The 19,294-nt window shown below is 38.5% G+C and overlaps 1 protein-coding gene across 1 annotated transcript in view; it reads right to left on the reverse strand.

Moving 5' to 3' along the window:
• Nucleotides 1-4,987, reverse strand: part of nr5a2 (nuclear receptor subfamily 5, group A, member 2) — a 64,807-nt gene extending 59,820 nt beyond the window's left edge. Inside the window, exons 1-2 of the mRNA XM_077584593.1 lie at nucleotides 4,436-4,987; nucleotides 2,064-2,182 (exon numbers count right to left, since the gene is read on the reverse strand). Coding sequence (XP_077440719.1) covers nucleotides 2,064-2,182; nucleotides 4,436-4,517 — 201 coding nt within the window. The 5' untranslated portion in view covers nucleotides 4,518-4,987. The remainder of the gene's footprint in view (nucleotides 1-2,063; nucleotides 2,183-4,435) is intronic.
• Between the last annotated feature and the right edge of the window lie 14,307 nt (nucleotides 4,988-19,294).

Here is a 19,294-nt window from a genome sequence, read left to right on the forward strand (position 1 = left end):
CCTGACTGCAACATGGAATTAATTATTGGCAGAAGCAATGAAAATCAAACGGAGGAAGGATGGGAGTCGGTAATGTATTCTCGATCCATAATCTAGCAGGAGTATATGCGGTGTAAACCTGCTTTTTCCCCACAAAATAAAATAAATTAATAGAGACTGCTGTTGTCAATATTTCGCCAAACACAAATTTAATTGACAATCTGCATCATTAAATAAAACATAAAGTGGGGTGAGGGCGAAAAATAAAACATAAAAAATATATATTATACATGAAACCAAACATTTGAAAAATCACTCAATTTAAAAATATCTGGATGGAAAACATGTTTAAAGGTTTCTTTTAGTTAAAAATTGGTGTGAATATAGTAACATCTATCTATCTATCTATCTATCTAGAGTAGCCTTCAAGTACAAACAGTCAAAATTTTACATTTTCAAATTCAGTTGTATTTACTTTTCAAATGGTCACTTTGGAGTTGCACCTATCTATAATATATTTGAATTTCGTTTGCTTTACTCGTGCTGATTCTGCACCTTGACCCCTGACCTTTTGACTGACTCCTTACAGAGGTTGAAGTTTCAGGCAGTCTGAGTCTGTTTACTCTACTCTTGAATGTCACCAGACAAAGCAAAAAAAGAAGCTTATAATATATGCCTACTGTATGTTTCAAAAACTGACAGCAAACTGATACATCAGCCTGACAATTACGGGGCTGCCATTAACAATCAGGGTGGCCGCTTTATTGAGTGAATCAATGAGTGGTTGGAGGTAAATATCAATATTATTAATGTTTCATCAAGGATAGACGGTGCTTCATTAAAGCATCTCTTCATATGCAGCCTGCAGGCACACACACGCACACACAATCGGGAGTAAAAAGGCGTGAGGGTGTGTTTGAGGATGAGAAGCTGCACAGATGCCACTGACGTCTCCTTGCAAGCAAGTGCTTATAGCATCTCAAGGTTACAATGCGGGATCCAATCTATAACATCTGCTTTAAATAATGACCACATAGGCAAGAAATGTGATGCCACTGCATCAATACTGTTTTTAAATACAGTATATATATTTTTAACACAGTATGAGGAAATGGCACAAAAAGCCTGCTGATGGAGCTCAAAGTCAAAACCGTTTACTTTGCAGGCACATTTGTATGGGGAAGCCTTTTCCATTCACACACCGTCACTGGGCTCTTAATGAACTTGTGATGAGTTCCACACACACAAAGTAGACAAATAAACATTTGCAGGCTTACCACAACATACTGTGGGTGCAACTCATATTCAAACAAAAGCTTTATGAAAGTGATGCCTTTAAGAAGGTAATAATGCTCTCTTTTGTTTGATAGAGAGATATCAACTTTACATCATTGTGCTGTCTTTGCAGTGTTGTAAAGCTGCTCTTGTACTTTTTTTTGTGTTATTGGAGCGGTCCACGTGGGGGTCAAAATATTAGAAACAGCTCTGGATTGATACAAGGCATACAATCACAATAATAAACCCTTACAATATTTTGTAAAGAATATAAGATACAGCCCTTATATTGGAACTAATGAAGTTATGCCAGTGTACCAAATGTTGTGACCTTGAGTGCAATATGTTTGTTACCTTGTGTGACAGAATCATGTGTATTAACACTTGTTGGTGTTGTTCCACAACCACTCGTTTTAAAATTATTATGCGTGGCAATTCTTTCTCTATTGTTAAATTTCACTTCTGTTAGTAAAAATTTAAACAAATAAAAAATAATAAAATACAAAATTAATTATGAGAAAGGTGTGTTGGAAAAAGCTAGCTGGCTAGCTAGCTACTGCTAGCTATCGAAATACAAAGTCAGGATTCCCATTAAAAGTGATGGAATTTTCTCAAATAACCATGATACGAACAGTAAGTTTAAGTTTTCAAATTCAGTTGAATTTACGTTTCAAACTGCGATAAAGCTCGAATATTGTACTTATCGTAAAACCAAAACCGAATGTATGAAAATGCATCACGGATGTTAATATCCATAAGGACTCCACACACACAAACACACACTTAAGAGGCAGAAAATGTCCAATAACCTTGCAGCTCTCACAGGTGAGGAGTCCGTAGTGGTAGCCTGAAACCTTGTCTCCACACACGGGGCACATCTCGTCCAGGTCTTCGTCATATGAGTAGTCCATCATTTTTAGTTGCGGAACTGCGACAGAGAGGACAGGACAGTCACAATGCTGCACGGATTCAAGTAGGGGGACGTTTATTTTGAAGGGTAAAAACACAAACAGACGCTGTAAATGATGTGGTATGATTCCTACACGTTGCAAATCAGAGTAAAAGTATGAAAGTGAGTCTCATAAATATGCAATGCATCCATGTCAAACTCACTGGGGGACAGAGAGATATTAGCGTTAAAGGAATGAAGGAGAACATGTTGCCGCCCACAGACAAATGAAGACACTCACACACTAACACGCGCGCACGCACATACAAGCGCGCATCACTGCAGGCCAGCAAACAACCAACATGATTTTCCCCTTTCCAACAAACACGATGCTAAAGGCTTCTTTATTATTATTATTTTTTATTTCACATGCTTGCTTTCTCGCGTCTGTTCTGCAGAATCGTATTTTGAAGTCCTGTAGCGCTATTATTCCACAAAATGGCACAGGCCCTATAAATTACTGACATTAAAATTTGCTTTTATTTTATTTTACTATATACCTGGTTATTCCGTTATTTTTTTTTCATTTATTAAAAGTGTTGCATCGCTCAGCAAAAATAAATAAATAAATAAAACGAGCCAGACTGCATTTACAGTTGAAAAAAAAAGTCCTAATCATAAAAGCAGCCGCCAGCCGGGATCAAACGGAGAAAAAAGTTTGTTTGTTTTTTTAAAAATGTTTTTATTGTTGTTCATTTTTTTTCCGTTGAGGCCTCCGCACGAATAATTTTGCCAGTCTACTAACTTTTTAATTAAAATGATAATAATTTCCGGGGCAGTTGCATTCCGATATGGATCCGAGCAACAAGTTGCTCTGTGCCACTCCGTTATTTTGGATCCAGGCTGAAAATTGAATAATAAAAGAAAATGCTTTCCAAATAAATAAATAAACTGCAGGGCCTTCTCTCATTTGTGCAATATATTCACACGTTTTGTGACATTAAACACACTTTACATTATTCGGAAAGAGGCTGCAATTATGGAGTATATGAGACATGCATGCATTCAATTATTGAAAAATGGTTGAAGGTATAGCGAGCTGTTGTGTTGCTTTATACCAATTTTCTATAAAGAAAATAAAAATGCACATGTTTGAATTTTGAAAATAAAGACTACTTTACCTACATATTTCTCCTTTCCAAATGTTGGCCTCTTACTGAAGAATGACTCAAAAATGTGTGCCATTTGCAAAAATAATTAAACGCTTCAAAAAAAATATAAAAATAAATAAAGTGTCCCGAGCTACCATGTTTTACTGTGTGTGTAAAAACAGATAAGTGTTCCCCTAACAAGCCACTCTTTTACTTGACTTGTCTTGACTCTGTTATCAACATCTCATAAACACGCGCGGGCTAATTGACTGCCCGCTTAGATGGGCGCGGAATAACAAAAGTGGAATTAGAGGTTCGAATTTTATCTTGACAGGTGACGCAGTTACAAAAATGTCGCCACCTCGGGTTATTTTTGTTTTTCTCCACACAGCAATTTACGTATAACTGGAACAATTTGTAAAAAGGATCGAGTAAATTATCTCGCAAAAATATTTATAAAATGTTTAAAATTGTATATGTTGCATATGTTACATGGATTAAAAAACAAAACAACTTTAACACAGACATGTATGCAGTGGAATTTAAAAACATAAAATTAATTACTGCAATATTGTTCATTTAGCAATAACAGCTTTGGTAATGTCAGAATGGCCCTTAAGAATATTTAAATAGCCTACCACTTTGTAACATTTTTTTCCTGCTATAGCCTAAACTGAAAATAGAAATGAATTTGTGTAATCTGATATCACAAAATTATACATTTTAAATATGAGATTAAAACAAACACGTAGCATACCGTGTTACTATGTTTTGAGAGGGATAGTGATACATATGTGTTTATTTTGCATGTTAATTTAAGTCAAAGAAGACTTACACATATTGTTTCGGCAGTTTGGACATGCAGTTTTTACGCGCTCGGCGTCAGGACACACGTCCACTAAGCATGACTTCAATTGATCAGTGTCGGGATCGAAAGCCACAAAGTTAACCCAATTCAAATATTCGATTTTTTATTCAATTCCGACTCGCGGGGAGAGACCATAATATGCAACAGAATGCTCTGCAAGCCAGTTTGACAGCCACCAAATACCTCGTAGGCTACAAATAATCACCGTCGTTTGTTGTGCCGAATAATAAAGCTTGACTTTCTGTCTCAAGTGAGAGGTGTGTCCGCTCTTACCTTGCACGTTTCTTGGCATGTGTCCTTGTTCCCCATACGATCGAGAAAGTCCCAGCGAGTCAGTCTCGACTTTGGGCAGCATGTCAGCGCCGCCGGCCTCAGCTCAGCGGGACACTCGGACGCGAGCAGGGGACACCCTGACGGTGGGAGACACTTGGGCGCACTTCTTCGTCAAAGTGGCCCGCACGTCTCTCTCCAGCTATGACTGACGTTTTGCACAGCTATATCTTAGGCCAGGCGCGCGTTAATGTTGACTGTCGTCCTTGGCAAATGGACCGCAAGTGTAAATGTCAAAACATCATTTTGCCACCCCAAAAAAAAAAAAAGAAAGAAAAAAAAACGAGTCACAGTTGCGCACTGAGCAAGGAAATGTGTCACTACAGCGGACAAAACGTGGATTAAAACACCAAATAAGTTTTCTTGTGTCGGCTCCAAATGTGTTGCAGGCGCGATAAACTACTACAGTTAGTGGAAATGACTTGAAGACTTTAGAACAAAATCTGCGCGCTCTCCTGTGCGTAAAAATCAGACTCGGCGCGTCAAGCCCGACTGCCTGAGATGTGGAAACCTCTCTTCCTCCTCTTCCTCCTCCTCGCTGCCTTGTTTGCTCCCCTCCCTCTGATCCAGGACTCGTGCGGCCGTCTGACGTCATTTATCCCTGGTCCAATCAGGCAAGTGGACCAGGACACATCGCATGGAAGGCACCGGGTTCGTCTCTCCAAAATCTCAGCTCCTCTCCAACACCATTCGCGGTGGATTTCATGACTTGGATGTGAACAAGCACGTGCACGTCCTCCACATTTACGAATTGTGTAGATTAAGTAAAACTCTCATGCACACTTTTTTTATGTGCATCTTTCTCTTTCTTTCTTTTTTTCTTTCTTTCTTTCTTTTCATGTCAAACATGTTAAAAAAACAAAAACTGCTCATTTTAAATTAACGTGCTTCCCTGTCTTGATTAATTCTGGTTTGAGTGTGATTAGCATGGACGTTATTTTCCATTGATGACGTTATCTGCCTTAATAACATGTGTCCACAAGAGCAAATAACTTGCAATAGTCTGATCGCGATGAACCCTAAAATTCTATTTTGATGGGGGAAACATTCCTCTGTTATATAATCCCCCCCCCCAATATGATTATGTATTGTGTACTGTATTGCCATTTCAGTAATTGTGCTAATTCATTTTTTCCCTGTAGGCTATGTGCTTTAAGAACGGTATATTTAATTTATAAACTACATTTCCCAACTTCACAAATTCGACATTATATATATTCCCCCCCCCCCCCCACATTCAACTAATTTCGGCAAGTTTGCAAGTAGAAAAAATGGTTAAAAGAAGGGGGTGGGGTTCCATGTAGGGCTATTAGATAAGACCTTCTCTGGAATGATTAACCTGCAGGATTGAGGGAGTCCCTCTCCGGGTGCTGAGGTGAAAGATATTGGGGAACACATGAGTTGAAATATATCTATGCACTTTTTATTAAATGTTAAATATAACAATGCAAAAGGTGCGTATAGGCCTACTTTGTGTTATTTTGTATTTTGAAGTAGAAAAAAAAGTGACATAAAAGAGCAAAATAAATTGCAGTGATTAAAAAAAAACACTCAAACTTTGGACTCAAGTTTTGAAATTCGGTGCACACACTTGTTTACATTTGCAGATGCTGTGTTGCGTGAGATCCGTATAATTTGTTCATATTCCTTTTGACTTTCATTTCTGCCCCAGGTCAACTACTTTTACTTGCTCCTTTCGCAGGCCTTTGACTGTGCACGGCGCTGGATTGTTGGAGGAAACCAAGTGTGTCAACAGTAAGTGTTGACATTTGGGTTTAGGAGATAAACCTCACAGTGGATCAAACAAAGACTGTCCCCTTTGAGTGGTGTGCTTGTGTGTGTGAGTGTGTGTGTGCGTGTGTGTGTGTGTGTGTGTGTGTGTGTGTGTGCGTGTGTATGTGTGTGTGTGTGTGCGTGTGTGTGTGTGTGTGTGTGTGTGTATGTGCATGGATGTGCAGAAAGGTTTCAGTGCTGCAACTTTGCTGCTGACAACCTAAAGTGGAAGGACGCTGCTATCGTCTGAGCGTTTGGTTATCTCCTTCCCAAATGACTGGGAAAAACATGAAAGTGAGGCTAGTCGGAAGGTTACAGAGATCATGCAGCAACATTTTAATGAGGTACAAAAGCACCAAAACAAAATATAAATATACAACTGATAAATCATTATCCAAACATTTGTGCACTCATAGGAAACTTTACAGATTGTCATTTTAAAAAATACACATTTGTGTAACACTAACTATTTAAGTCATAATTTGACTGATTTGCTAAAATTAAACATTATTATTGTAATCTACAATCACACGCTTTCAAACCAATGTAAAATTTGTGTCGACCGAAACTGCAAATAAATTTGTTCTATTTTTAAATTAAAATGAATTGGTTAAAAGTATAGCAACTTGTTCTGATGACTTTTGACCTGTTCATAGATATAAAAAACCCCCACCATTTTAATTATTATAATAATTTCTAGAAATAAGCGAGTGGCGATGCCATGTATCAATACTCACACATCCCTAGAAATTATTATAACAATTAAAATTGTAGATACCCAGCCTTATTTGTGGATTTGTCGGCTACACTAATGATTCTGTGATGACCATTATTAATTAATGTATCTACAATATTTGTATTTGGCGACTACTTCCTGGTTCATGGGGGGTGACGGGTAGTGTCAATTTGATTCTAGGGTGTGGAGAGGTTCCACAATGTCTCAAATAATTCATTCAGCTGAACATTTATTCACATTGTAACTAGGGATGGACGAGCACGAGTAGCAGGTATCGGTATCGGACCAATTCCCAACCTTATTTCAAGGTACGCGTGATGATATTGGCTGCCCTTGTAGTCGTTTTAGGATCAGGAAGTAGAAGAATAGAAAATTTAAATCAGTTTCATGTAATTTTAAGAAAAAATACTATATTATATTTAGGTTGTCTATAAATATTTTTGGGAGGAAATTTTATGTATAAAAAATAGTGGTATCAAAGTGCTGAGTACTCGTACTTATTGGTCTGGGGGAAAAAGTTGTACTGAACATCTCTAATATCTTTAGATTAAAAGAGGATTGTCCACAAAAATCCTTCAAAATAAAAACTTCTGTTGTCTAACATCATAAAGACAAACTATTGTAATGAATAGAATACATTGTAGACACATGTTTCTGTGTTGTTTTGACAAATGCATTAGAGTAAGTTTTATTGCAATTGTATAGTGATCCTTAAATATAAGTAAGTAAAGTGCAATACACAGTATCAATATTAGTGGTCCAAGGGGATTAAAAGTTGACAAAAATATGGTGGACCACTGTGACCCAGAGCAGGTCAAGGTCTGACACTTCCTCACATCTGATGAAATGTCAGTCAAATCTGAATGGAGGATAGTAAACCAGATGGTAAATTTAATAAAAAAGTGGTGTGAATCTGGGAAGGAAAGCCTCAGTGGGGAGTTACGGCGTTAATGTTTTTCACAGAAGGAAGGAAGAGCAGAAGATGACGCAAAGATGAAAGATCAACACAGAAGAAAAGACCACAACACAGAGCGGGGAGGAAGTTTCTTGGGGTTAGAAATCCAGTGACTTGTCCAACATCAGCAGTCCGATGATACAGGTTTGGACATCAACTCAAACTGTTTTCCAAGTGCATCAAACATGCAGCAAAATACTGCGGAATGCTCAAACAAATGAAGGCTAGAAAGAAAATATCACATAATTATGCAAACCCCTGCATTACAAGACACGGATCTCCTGTTACACAAAGATGTGCGTTTGGAACATGGCAGCTATACTTGAAAAGTGGCGAACCTCCAGCCTGTTCAGTAGGCTTAGATATCTCAGCCAAGACTTCCTCCTCTGTTAGACCGTCATAATTTATGGTCTGATAAGCAAGTGGAGACGTAAACAGATTTGAGTGAGTGACTGAATTCCATAGAATGCATTCCACCTCTTAGATCAGAGGTGGGCATCGAGGGTCGGAGTCCTGCAGGTTTTGCATGTTGCCCTTCTCCAACACAGCTGATTATTGAAGGGAGTATTTTCAATCTTTGCCAATGTTTAGCAATTTTTCAAATTCCCCATGTAAGGAAAGCAAAAAAAACAAGGTGTGTTGTTTGATATAAAATTTGTTAAGAAATGAGCATAACTTGAATTTCAATAACAATGTGGCTGCTTTAACAACATGCAACAAAATGGCACAATCTGGGCAGTATAAGAAAGTTCATATAAAGTTAACTAGTGGTAGCCAAGATTCATTTGTGGCAACCCACCACAGATAAAGGTATCCTATATAAGAATGGATTTGACTATTGCTGTGATGATGTCATTTATTGGATTTGTGAATGAAGACATTAAAGCTGATCACAAAATGTGCATAAATGGCAAAATATCAGCCAATCCGATACAGCCAATCAGATCGGTGGAAAGTCTAGTCATTAGTGACCAACAGGAAATAAAACTTGGTCTCCAATGTCGGTGATAGTTTCTGGCATATGTCTTGAATTTTTTTTGTCCATTCATTCAGAAGAAATTTTTAATTTGATGCATGCAATATATTCCAAAAAAGCTGGGCAGTGTTGCCAACCTCTGGTGACTTTCCAAAGCCTCTTGGTAACTTTTTTTTTTTTTTTTTAATTTAGTGACTTTTTCAGGCAGACAAAGCATTTCAATCTTGAAGTTATTTTGAGAAGTGATGGGCTATTTAAAAGGTAAAAGAAAGTTCATTTGTAGTTCTAAAATTATTTAGGGTGTTTTTTTACTCACTTTTTGCCACTCCCACGACCTTATTCCTCTCTCATACAGCGTCCATTATAATTACATGCAAATTAGGCAATTATGTAATGTGGTGACTTTTAGGACAGCCAATAAATACTTTCCTTAACTCTTTGGAGTTAAAAACAAAAAAAAGCTACTTTCCTTACTGGGGAGTTAGCAACACTGAAGCTGGGACAACAAAAGACTTGTAAAGTTGGGGAATGGTAAAAAAAATTTTTATGACAAGCAAAGTTTGTGAACATGCAGTTTTTCCCAATACCAAATACCCGTTGAACAAATAGTCCAACACTCGAAGAGCAACGTTTCACATTAAACAATTGTGAGGAATTGAGGGATTTTATCATGAACAGTCCATAACATCATTAAGAGTTTCAGAGAATTAGGAGACAACCCAAAACCAACATTGAATGGCCATGACCTTAAAAAGTGACATCATTGTGTAAAAAATATTCAACGTTGGCTCAGCAACTCTTGAGGAAACCATTGTCATTTAGCACCGCCTGTCGCTACATCTACAAATGTACAGAAATGCTGCCATCATCTGAGATGGACTGACACAAAGTGGAAACGTGTACTGTGGTCTGATGAGTCCACATTTCAAACTATTTTTGGAATCATAAAACGTGTCCTCTGAGACAAAGAGGAAAAGGACCATTCTGATTGTGATCAGTGTAAAGGTCAAAAGCTTAGATCTGTGAGCCAGGATCTGTGATGGCACCACTAATGCTGAAAAGGCGCATACATTTTGGAGCAACATAGGCTGTCATCGAAGCAATGTTTTTGTAAGAAACGTCCATGCTTCTTTCAGCAAGACAATGCCAAGCCACATTGTGGCGTGGAGTGGAGTGTGAATACTAAACTGGCCTGCCAGCAGTCCAGACCTGTCTCTCATCGCAAATGTACGGTGCATCATCAAGAGCAAAATCCGACAACGGTGACCCGGACTTTTGAACAACTTGGTCAAAATTTTACATCAAGCATGAATGCTCTCAAACACTGTGGACGGTCTATAAGTAACATTAATTTCACAAAGTAAGAGAATGAAGTGCAAAAGTGACAGGCCAACTTAAGACGTCAGATATGAGCAAACTCAAGCAAGGAGACGTTAAATATGGAGAATGAGAAAGTGGAGCGGTATGAGAAAGTAGTCACACACACATATAATTCTCCTTAGCGTAAACATTTTTCTCTGAGAATGTCCTGGAATATGTGCTGCGGTGACCGTGATTTACGCAACCTAACCACTTCTCCGTCCACACTCTCAGACATACATATGCACCCACACACGTTCTGGCATGCTATAAATGATAATTAATGTGTCTCCTTCTTTCCAGACACTTTAAGACTAGAGGGTGTAATTGTTACTTCTGCATGTCGAAGCCCTCAAAGTATGAAAGTGCTTTTTATCAAAGTTACACTATTTAGTGTTACTTTTGATTCTTATATCACGACTAGCGCTGCTTTGGTCCTTACACATCGTCTTGCCTGAATTGAACTTCAAAGCACCTGCCAACAGGTGGCGTCCCACAAGGATCCGTATACTGACCTCTGGGAATCTACGGGAGTAATTGGATACAACTGGCACACTGACTTGTTCGAGATAAATACATTTGATGTCATTTAAACATTTTTTTCTGTCTTGTTTTAACTTGAGAAGCACAATGGGGTTGTGGTTAGTGTTAACCACAGCCTCATAGTAGAGCGATTCCATGTTTGAATCTCAACACAGGCGTTCCTGTTTGGGGTTTGGATCTTCTCCTCGCCTTTTCCACATCACAAAAACATGGATGTTAGGTTAATTGAAAACTCTAAATTCTAGGTGTGAATGTGATGTGAGTGTTTGTCCCCAATTTGCCTAACATGCTAATGAAAATAACCAATATACAGTAGAAAATAATGGAGGAGGCACATATGATTTTACTTGTGTTACTGTAACTGCTGGACAGGGTGTCTGGGATGTGCAAGTCTTGGGATTCCGTTTTAATGTATCTCAATATGTGGCTGTATGTGCTGGGTTTTTTTCCAGGTTCATGCTGTGCCACCTCTTTAACTCTTTCACTGCCAGACGTTTTCAGAAACGGGATGTCGCCAGTGCCAGCCGATTTAAGCATTTTGACTGATCTTTCAAGGTCCACAGAAAATGTTGTGTTTGGACTATGGAAACACACATACTACCAAATGAAAGATTGAACTCTCATCTTTCATCAGAAAAAAAAAATTGTTTCAACCTTATTCCGTTCTTCAGTAATCAACAATAGAAAATGGTTACTTTCACCAAAATGCTCTGTTTTGAAACAAAAAGCGGAGAAAAATAGCTTTTTGTGAAACGATGTTATTTCATGCACTCTAGTGAATTGTACACTTCTTTTTGTCCATGAATGATGCCACAAACACCCAAATAGTGCTTTACTTCTGTAATACACCACCACCAACAATGAATAAGTGTTTTTAGTTTGCAAAATACGTTTATTTCCATTCAACAGTGTAACAATTTGACAAAACAATTTCGCAAACTATTTACAAATGTGTGCAACTGTGGTACTATTTACAATTATGTGGATGTTTCAAATACAGTTTTTTTTTTTTGCAACGCTCTCCTGCGTGCAAGGAGACGCAGCCGGATTTGGACAACAGATTACTTTCACTTTCCATTGTCCGTTTCGCGTGCAGACGGCCTTTTTTTCCGGGGAATAGCAAGTAGCAGACTGTACACACTCCTCCGATGAATATGCATTGGGCACTCTTCGTCGTCCGATTGAACTTCCACCTGAGCGTGCTCGGTTGTGCTCCGCGTCTTCCGGTGTTGGCATCGCTAGTCCGTGAACCTTTTATGACGTCGTCATAGCCGCCGCGTCAACGCTTCCAACTTCGCCGTCAACCTCGGAGTCACCATCATCATCATCGATGATGATCATCGTCGTCATCAATGTGCTCTTTATAGCGTTGGTCGATGCTTTTCGTCTTTGAAAAAAACGGCTCGACCGTGAGCTGCTTGCAAACCGGTCGCCATTATGGCTTCTTCAGCCATTGTCCCCCTCAACACTCTAGCCCCGCCTCACGTCTTCTGCTGACGCCTACCCAATCTTGTCAAAAGAGAGTCATTGCTGCCATCTAGGGGCCAAAAATAGTCATTAGGCTCACTAGACCTGCTTGAAACTTTCAACACAGCTGGGGAAGGCTTTCCTCCACCCGTTTCAAAATTTTTTTTAAAAAAAATTGGATGACGTCTTTTAACGTCATTGGCGGCCCTCCGTAGGTTTTTACTTGACGTCTTTTAACGTCAGTGGCAGTGAAAGAGTTAAAGAGGAAGTCCCCACCCCCCCATTTTTTTTTAACAGTAATATGTTCTATGTAGCACCACTAGTCTAAATACGGGTATTCTGGTTAATATTGCGTTAGTGGAATATGACTTAAGCAGCAAAATCGAGTAGTTTTTACCAATATCAGAAGGTGGCCATTTTGCCACTTGCTGTCGAGTGAAAATGACATCACAGTTGATCAGGTCTAAGGTAACAACTAATCACAGCTCAGCTTCAGAAAACAGGCAAGCTGTGATTGGTCGTTGCCTGAGCCCTGAACAACTGTGATGTCATCTTCAGTCGACAGTAAGTGGCAAATTGACTGCCTCCTAAGATGGATAAAAATGGCTGGATTTTGCTTCATAACTCATATTCCACAATTCTGAATATTATGTTTGGACTAGTGAGGTCACATATAACATATTATTGAAATGTTTAAGGTTGACTTTCCCTTTAAAGAAGTAGAGGTTGGGCCTTGTCCCCCACGCTCCCACCCTCTTGTTGTATTTTTTCTTCTAAGAAACTCGGGGCACTGATAGCGACCCGACAGGCTTCCCAGTTTGTCTCCCTCTGTTGGACATTGCTATTTTTGTTTCATGGACGAGTTGTGACTGTGTATACAAATTCCAGCGTGTTTGACATACTTAGCCAATAAAGATTATGCCGCATGTATCTGTATTGTATTAATTACATTTGCAAAAGTGAACATTGAACGTGAAGTGAACGTATTAAAATACAAGGTTTCCCAGCACATTTAACATACTGCAATTGACTGCGATGTACAGTAACGATGATACTAAATGACAATCATCAAGGTCATCGATGTTTTTCGTATATTTTTAACTGGAACAGAGTTGGAAGTTTTTTTTTTTTAACTTCTCAGCAACCTAGAATGCATGCATGCTTTAAAAAAAAAATAAAAAAGAAGAAAATAAATAAAAAAAAATAAAAATAATAAATAAATAAACAAACATGGAGATGACCTGAATAATCTAAAGTGGTTATCTGTGTGTACACTACGTCACAAAATTTCTAATAAAATGGTAATGGAAGAAGCGCTGTAGTGTTATGATATATCGCATATGATCTTAAGATGGATTTATCCTTTAACCCCATCATTCACATTCATTATACAAGCTGGGTGATTTGGATACAGCAAGGCCACAATCAGTTTCAGACACCAGGTGAGTGTGCGGTCATTCATGACAAGGGTGCACTTATACAAGAAACACACACACAGGCACGCACGCACACACATGCACACCTGACTATAAAACCTCTTCTCTATCCACATTGCTGTTTGTCTAAGTGGATCCTGGGTGATTGTGTACATTGTCGACCGCTCTTGTCTTCTGCCAGACACACAAATGCACGTACACACACTCACAACTACAACTGAGGTCAGTGTGCGGTTGGCTGTAACAGTCTGGTAGGTGAAAAAGTGTCAGAGAAGGATTGGACTGATTTGCTTTCTCTGCCTGTGACACAATTACTGGTGGCTGGTCCAATGGTGTCTGTGTTGGCTGAGCGGTCACTCGTGACAGACACATTGTATCCCCTCTGGCTGACCCTTTGTGCTAACACACACCTATATATAAATACGTGACAAACACACACATGGACACACAGAACTCCGCTCAATGAAATGCCCCATCCTCTTTTTTACACATCTACTGCATCATTTACTATTACATGAATGAGGCAGACATTGTTGCCGTATATGACAGCTGATGGTTATTTTTCAAGAACAATACATATCATCTAACATATATAAACATATAAATATATAAACATATAATTCTGCATACCACAATATACGATCATTGTAAAGGGATCATTAAAAAGAAGTTAAGATGTACAACCACATATTATGATTGAGACTTTTTCTGGTCGCTGGATTATTAGCTTCATTTTATTCATCAAAATACATTTTATTGTGTGTTCTATACAAAGTACGTAATTTATGAACAATAATACAAAAAAATGCCATTAATTTCAAGCAATGTTAAGGAAAACATTTTTTATATTGGGATATAGGTATTTCTTTAAAACTTTTGTAGTTTTTTTTAATGTATCTAAAGTACTAATGGCAGCTGTATCGGTGACTACTAAAGAGTTGAGTACCCAGACTGGTATCGATCTGAAAAAAAAAGGTATTGAGCATCTCTAATTTTTGCTATATTTTTTTCTTTGCCCCATATGTAGTTGACATATTGCAAACACATAATGCAAGAAATTCTGATAATTGTTTTCTTATTACCCAACCCCAAAAGTATGTTTTCTATTAAGTTGAATTAAAAATGTACAAAAAAATTGTCTACTGAGAACAGACCGCGTCCCTAAAATTTAGTAATTCAGAGCATATTATTTCCATTACAATTCAAAAGCTGTTTTTATGACATAACTATTCATTTGAAAACACATTACAGTATGAAATATAAACTCTACTCATTTATATCCAGTAAGGATGACACAAAATTAAAGGATGGACAACATCTGTATTAACATTCATGTTTGCATATATACTTTTATATCACAATTTTCAGAATAAATTTAACACCGAGGGGTGTTGACCACCTTCCAGAGGTGAACACCTCTAATCAATGTGTTGCCATTCATTTAGATCAACTATTGTGCTGTGTCAATGGCTAATAAAGCCTAATTGCTGCACAGAGATCCATAAAAGCAGGCAGGTGAAGAGGCACAGGGGGTTGCTTTATGGGTTTAGAAGACACTGGTGGGTGCAGGTCATTGTTCTTTAATGATAAATCTTTACTCCTGTGTGTGTATGTTTGCCCATCCTTCTCTAAATGCCTGAAGGTATCATTTTTTGGGGGAAATGCTGTTCTACTGTATGTATGTTTACTCATCTCAAAGTGAGAGGCTTTAGTGGGTGATGTGCCGGTCACTTGTTCATTATGACTGTGTGTGTGTTTTGAGTGGTGGTGGTCATAAGAACTAATGAAGGGTATACAGAGATCCCAAACCTTAACTGTTCAAGATTGGTCATTGAGGGACTAGCAGGGGACAATTCCCTTAAATGCAGATGATGTATTTTAATTAAATATGTGAAGTGTAAAGGTATGGACGAAAGAATCCCCAAGTTACTTAATCCAACATATTGCATTAAAAATGTGAGCGTTAAACAATAAAGATACCAAAACGACAGTTAATAATAATAATAATAATAATAATAATAATAATAATAATAATAATAATAATAATAATAATAATAATAATAATAATAATAATAATAATAATAATGCAACACTCAAAGACTCTTGACACTCAAAGACGCTTTACATTGGATTCATTATTCATGCACTCACACATTCACACTCTGGTGGCAGCAAACTTTTTTAGTAGTCGCATCTGCCCTTGGGGCAGGCTGACGGAAGCGTGGCTGCCAGTGTGCGCCTACAGCCCCTTCGACCACCACCAAACCATTTATACAAGTGTGAGCAGCACTGGAGGCAATGTGTGAAGTGTCTTGCCTAAGGACACGACGACGAATGACTTGGGGAGAGCGGGAATCAAACAGCCAACCTTCAGGTTACAGGCCGATCGGTCGCCACATAAATAAAGGTTAATTGATTTATTTTCTTGAGTATGAATATTGACAAAAAGTGAGATACACTAGAAGGGTAAAGAAGAGCAACTGAAGGTTGTCTGTTCAATTCTGATCATCTACCGATCAGCAGAAGATTTCCAGATTTCGTAGCCAAGGTAAGACCAGCCCTCTCTCATTAAAGTGACATTGTGAATTATTTAATGCCATCTAGTGATAAACTAATAATGAATCATCCATCACATCTTGTTTTAAAAATAAACAAAAAAAATTGTTATAGTACAGGGAGTCCTCGAGTTACGGCCGAGTTCTATTCCTACGCTGGCAATGTAAACCAAATTTTGACTTAAGTCGGATTTCAAAGCTAAAGTCGATATTTACATCAAAATACTGTGTATAGTAATTAAAAACATATTTGCGCGACCCGGAAGACCCGGAACCAATATTTCATGTTTCCGCACGGGCATTCATTGCTGACGGGCGGGAGAGCGGATCTAATTCAAACTTAAGCATGGAAATGTGACGCGCTTGATGGTGAGCCGACCGACTGATGGACGTCCGTTGCTGCAGGTAACAACAACACAACTTTGAATAACTTTAAAATGGCGTGATTACTGTGGGAAATTAACAAAAAAGAAGGTGCTACAGATGAGGCACGGGCCCCATAAAGTCGAAACGACGTAGGTTGCGTACGACGTAACTCGAGGACTCCCTGTAATTGCTAAACTATATTACATGATATATTACAGCATCATTATTGCTGTAACGCACGGACCCGCGCCTTAAACAAGGCTGACATGTTGGAACTTTTCGAATATAGCAGCTAGCTTACCTCCCATAGCTGGCGCCTGCAAGTGGTTGTCACTGAGTCCCATGATTCAGACTCCCGTTGCTTGTCTCCCTCTGCTAGATTTTGCTAGCATCTCCTGCTAGCTGCTGTTATTAGCAGCTCCAGCAAGTTCTTGCTAGCCACTCTTGCTCACCGCTCACACTGCTACTGCTCGCTGGGCTGCTCACTCGCTCGATCGCTCCAATAATAATACAGTCTAATACAGTCATCGGTAGTAACTGGTGGTAGGCTAGCAAAGTGTGGTTTCTCTGAGGCACTGTAGCTTTAAAATCGTTTTATTCTATTAGTTCACTACTAGATGGGGCACAATAATGCACACTGTCTCTTTAGGACGCCACATTAGTTCCAGTGGAGCAAAGACACAACGAGACGAATTCGAGGTATTTGAATTACAGTTGGTTTTAAAATTTCAGAAAATTGCTCCAAAAGATGCAATTTTGTTACCTTTATGAAACATTGCTAGCGACGCCAACTTTTTCACTATTGCAGTATCAAAGCTTTAACTTTGATGGCTTCACAAACTGTCTCTGTCTCTTCTCCTTAACTCTCACAATGCCAGTCAGACCAACTGAATGAATTGCATTCTTTCCCTGGAGAACCCATGCTGGGAAAAAACAAATCTGCAGTCATCTGGCATGAGGGATGGAGAAAAGAGGCACACCAAAGAGTTGACAACTAGAAGTTTTTACATAAGAAGAGTTGAGATGGGAGTTTATTTGATCTGGAACGAGTCCTTCCTGCATTGAATAATTTAGATATCCAGGCAGGCAGGCAGTCAGCGGGGCGGCTTTTGAGCTGCCATAAAAATTCAGTAATTCAGCCAACCAGTCAATCATTGAACGGGACAACAAGGAACGGTTCGAGAGGCAGGTTTCACCTTCAGTTCAAGTGTTCATTATTTTTGTTTCACATGCAGAACATTCGTATACTGTATGATCTATAGCAATACACTCAAATGTTGCTGTTTTTGATGATTTCAACCAATGCTTTTTTTTTTCAACAATCTAATGCATTATCCTTATGAATACATAAAATTAATAGCTCAAGTCAAATTAAATTGTCTCTTAAAAGGAGGAAGTTAGATGAAATTGAAAACTGTTTAACTGGGTTTTCATCCTACATCCCTCATCCCTCATTTTCAGTTGAATTGGTTAATGACAATTGTTTTGATGAACATTCAGATCAAGATTATAAATATAGATTACACTGGGAAGCGCATTTTTGGTAATACAGTAGTTAGGTCTGGCAGCTGTTTTAATTGGGTGTGGAATCCAAAGCCAATCTCTGTTTTTCTCTATCATGTCAAGTTTTTGAGGTATAGGAGCGCTGTGTTCTTAAAATAAATAAATACATAAATTTATGTTTACATTTGTAAATAAAACACTAAAATGGAATAGTCACAAACTTTTAAAACAAAAACAAACAGTCAGGAGAAAAGCCAGCACTAATCCTATTAATTCCTACATTGCTATTTTTCTGTTCGCAAATATTGACAGTACTGACCTACTGGGAGCTGCACACACCTCTCACTGCATTGTTTCAATTGTGACGGTACAAACAAGTTCCCACTTAGCTGTAGATGTGTCCAATCGTAATCAGCTCCTCTTACTACACTCTTACTACAGCTAATCAGTGGAACTGCGCATATTTGGAGGGTAAACTGTGGAGAGAAAAAAATGATGTGCCGTTTTTGAATCATCATCAGCCTAGAAATCTAATTAAACAGAATTTGTTTTTCAAATTGTTCCTCAGGGTTATCTGTCTGGTCTTGCAACATGCTATGCTATGGAACACAAGATGAAACCCACCCGTTCGTCAAAGATGAAAACATGCACAGGGCTCCCATTTATTAAAAACAACTACATTCAGCATACTGGTGATTGTTTTTTTTAAATTTTATTTATTATTACATTTGTTTTTATTTGTTTCTATGCTGGCCTGTTGAAATATGTATTTAAATAAAACATGACAGTGGTGCAAGTAAGATTGGGGACCACTGACACCGCATTGGAAAAATATCAGTGACATCATTGATTACACAAATTCGACTTTCCTGACATCATTGTCTTTGATGTGTAGAAGCGATGTGAGTTTTTGTGTGTGTGTGTGTGTGTGGGGGGGGGGTGTTGGGGGGTCCTTGCTCAAGGGAGCTTCAGCACTACAAACTGGCCTCGCTCCATCAACTAACCCACCCTAAACAACACTCGGGTGGTCAAGCCAAGACGGAGGTAGTGCCACCCATTCCTATCAGTATTCAATTCTTCTCTGCAAGTATGGCTGGCCTTCAAATTCTTTACTACTTCACAATGTTCCTTTT

The sequence above is a fragment of the Vanacampus margaritifer genome, chromosome 13 (assembly GCF_051991255.1).
Source record: "Vanacampus margaritifer isolate UIUO_Vmar chromosome 13, RoL_Vmar_1.0, whole genome shotgun sequence".
Classification (NCBI taxonomy): Eukaryota; Metazoa; Chordata; class Actinopteri; order Syngnathiformes; family Syngnathidae; genus Vanacampus; species Vanacampus margaritifer.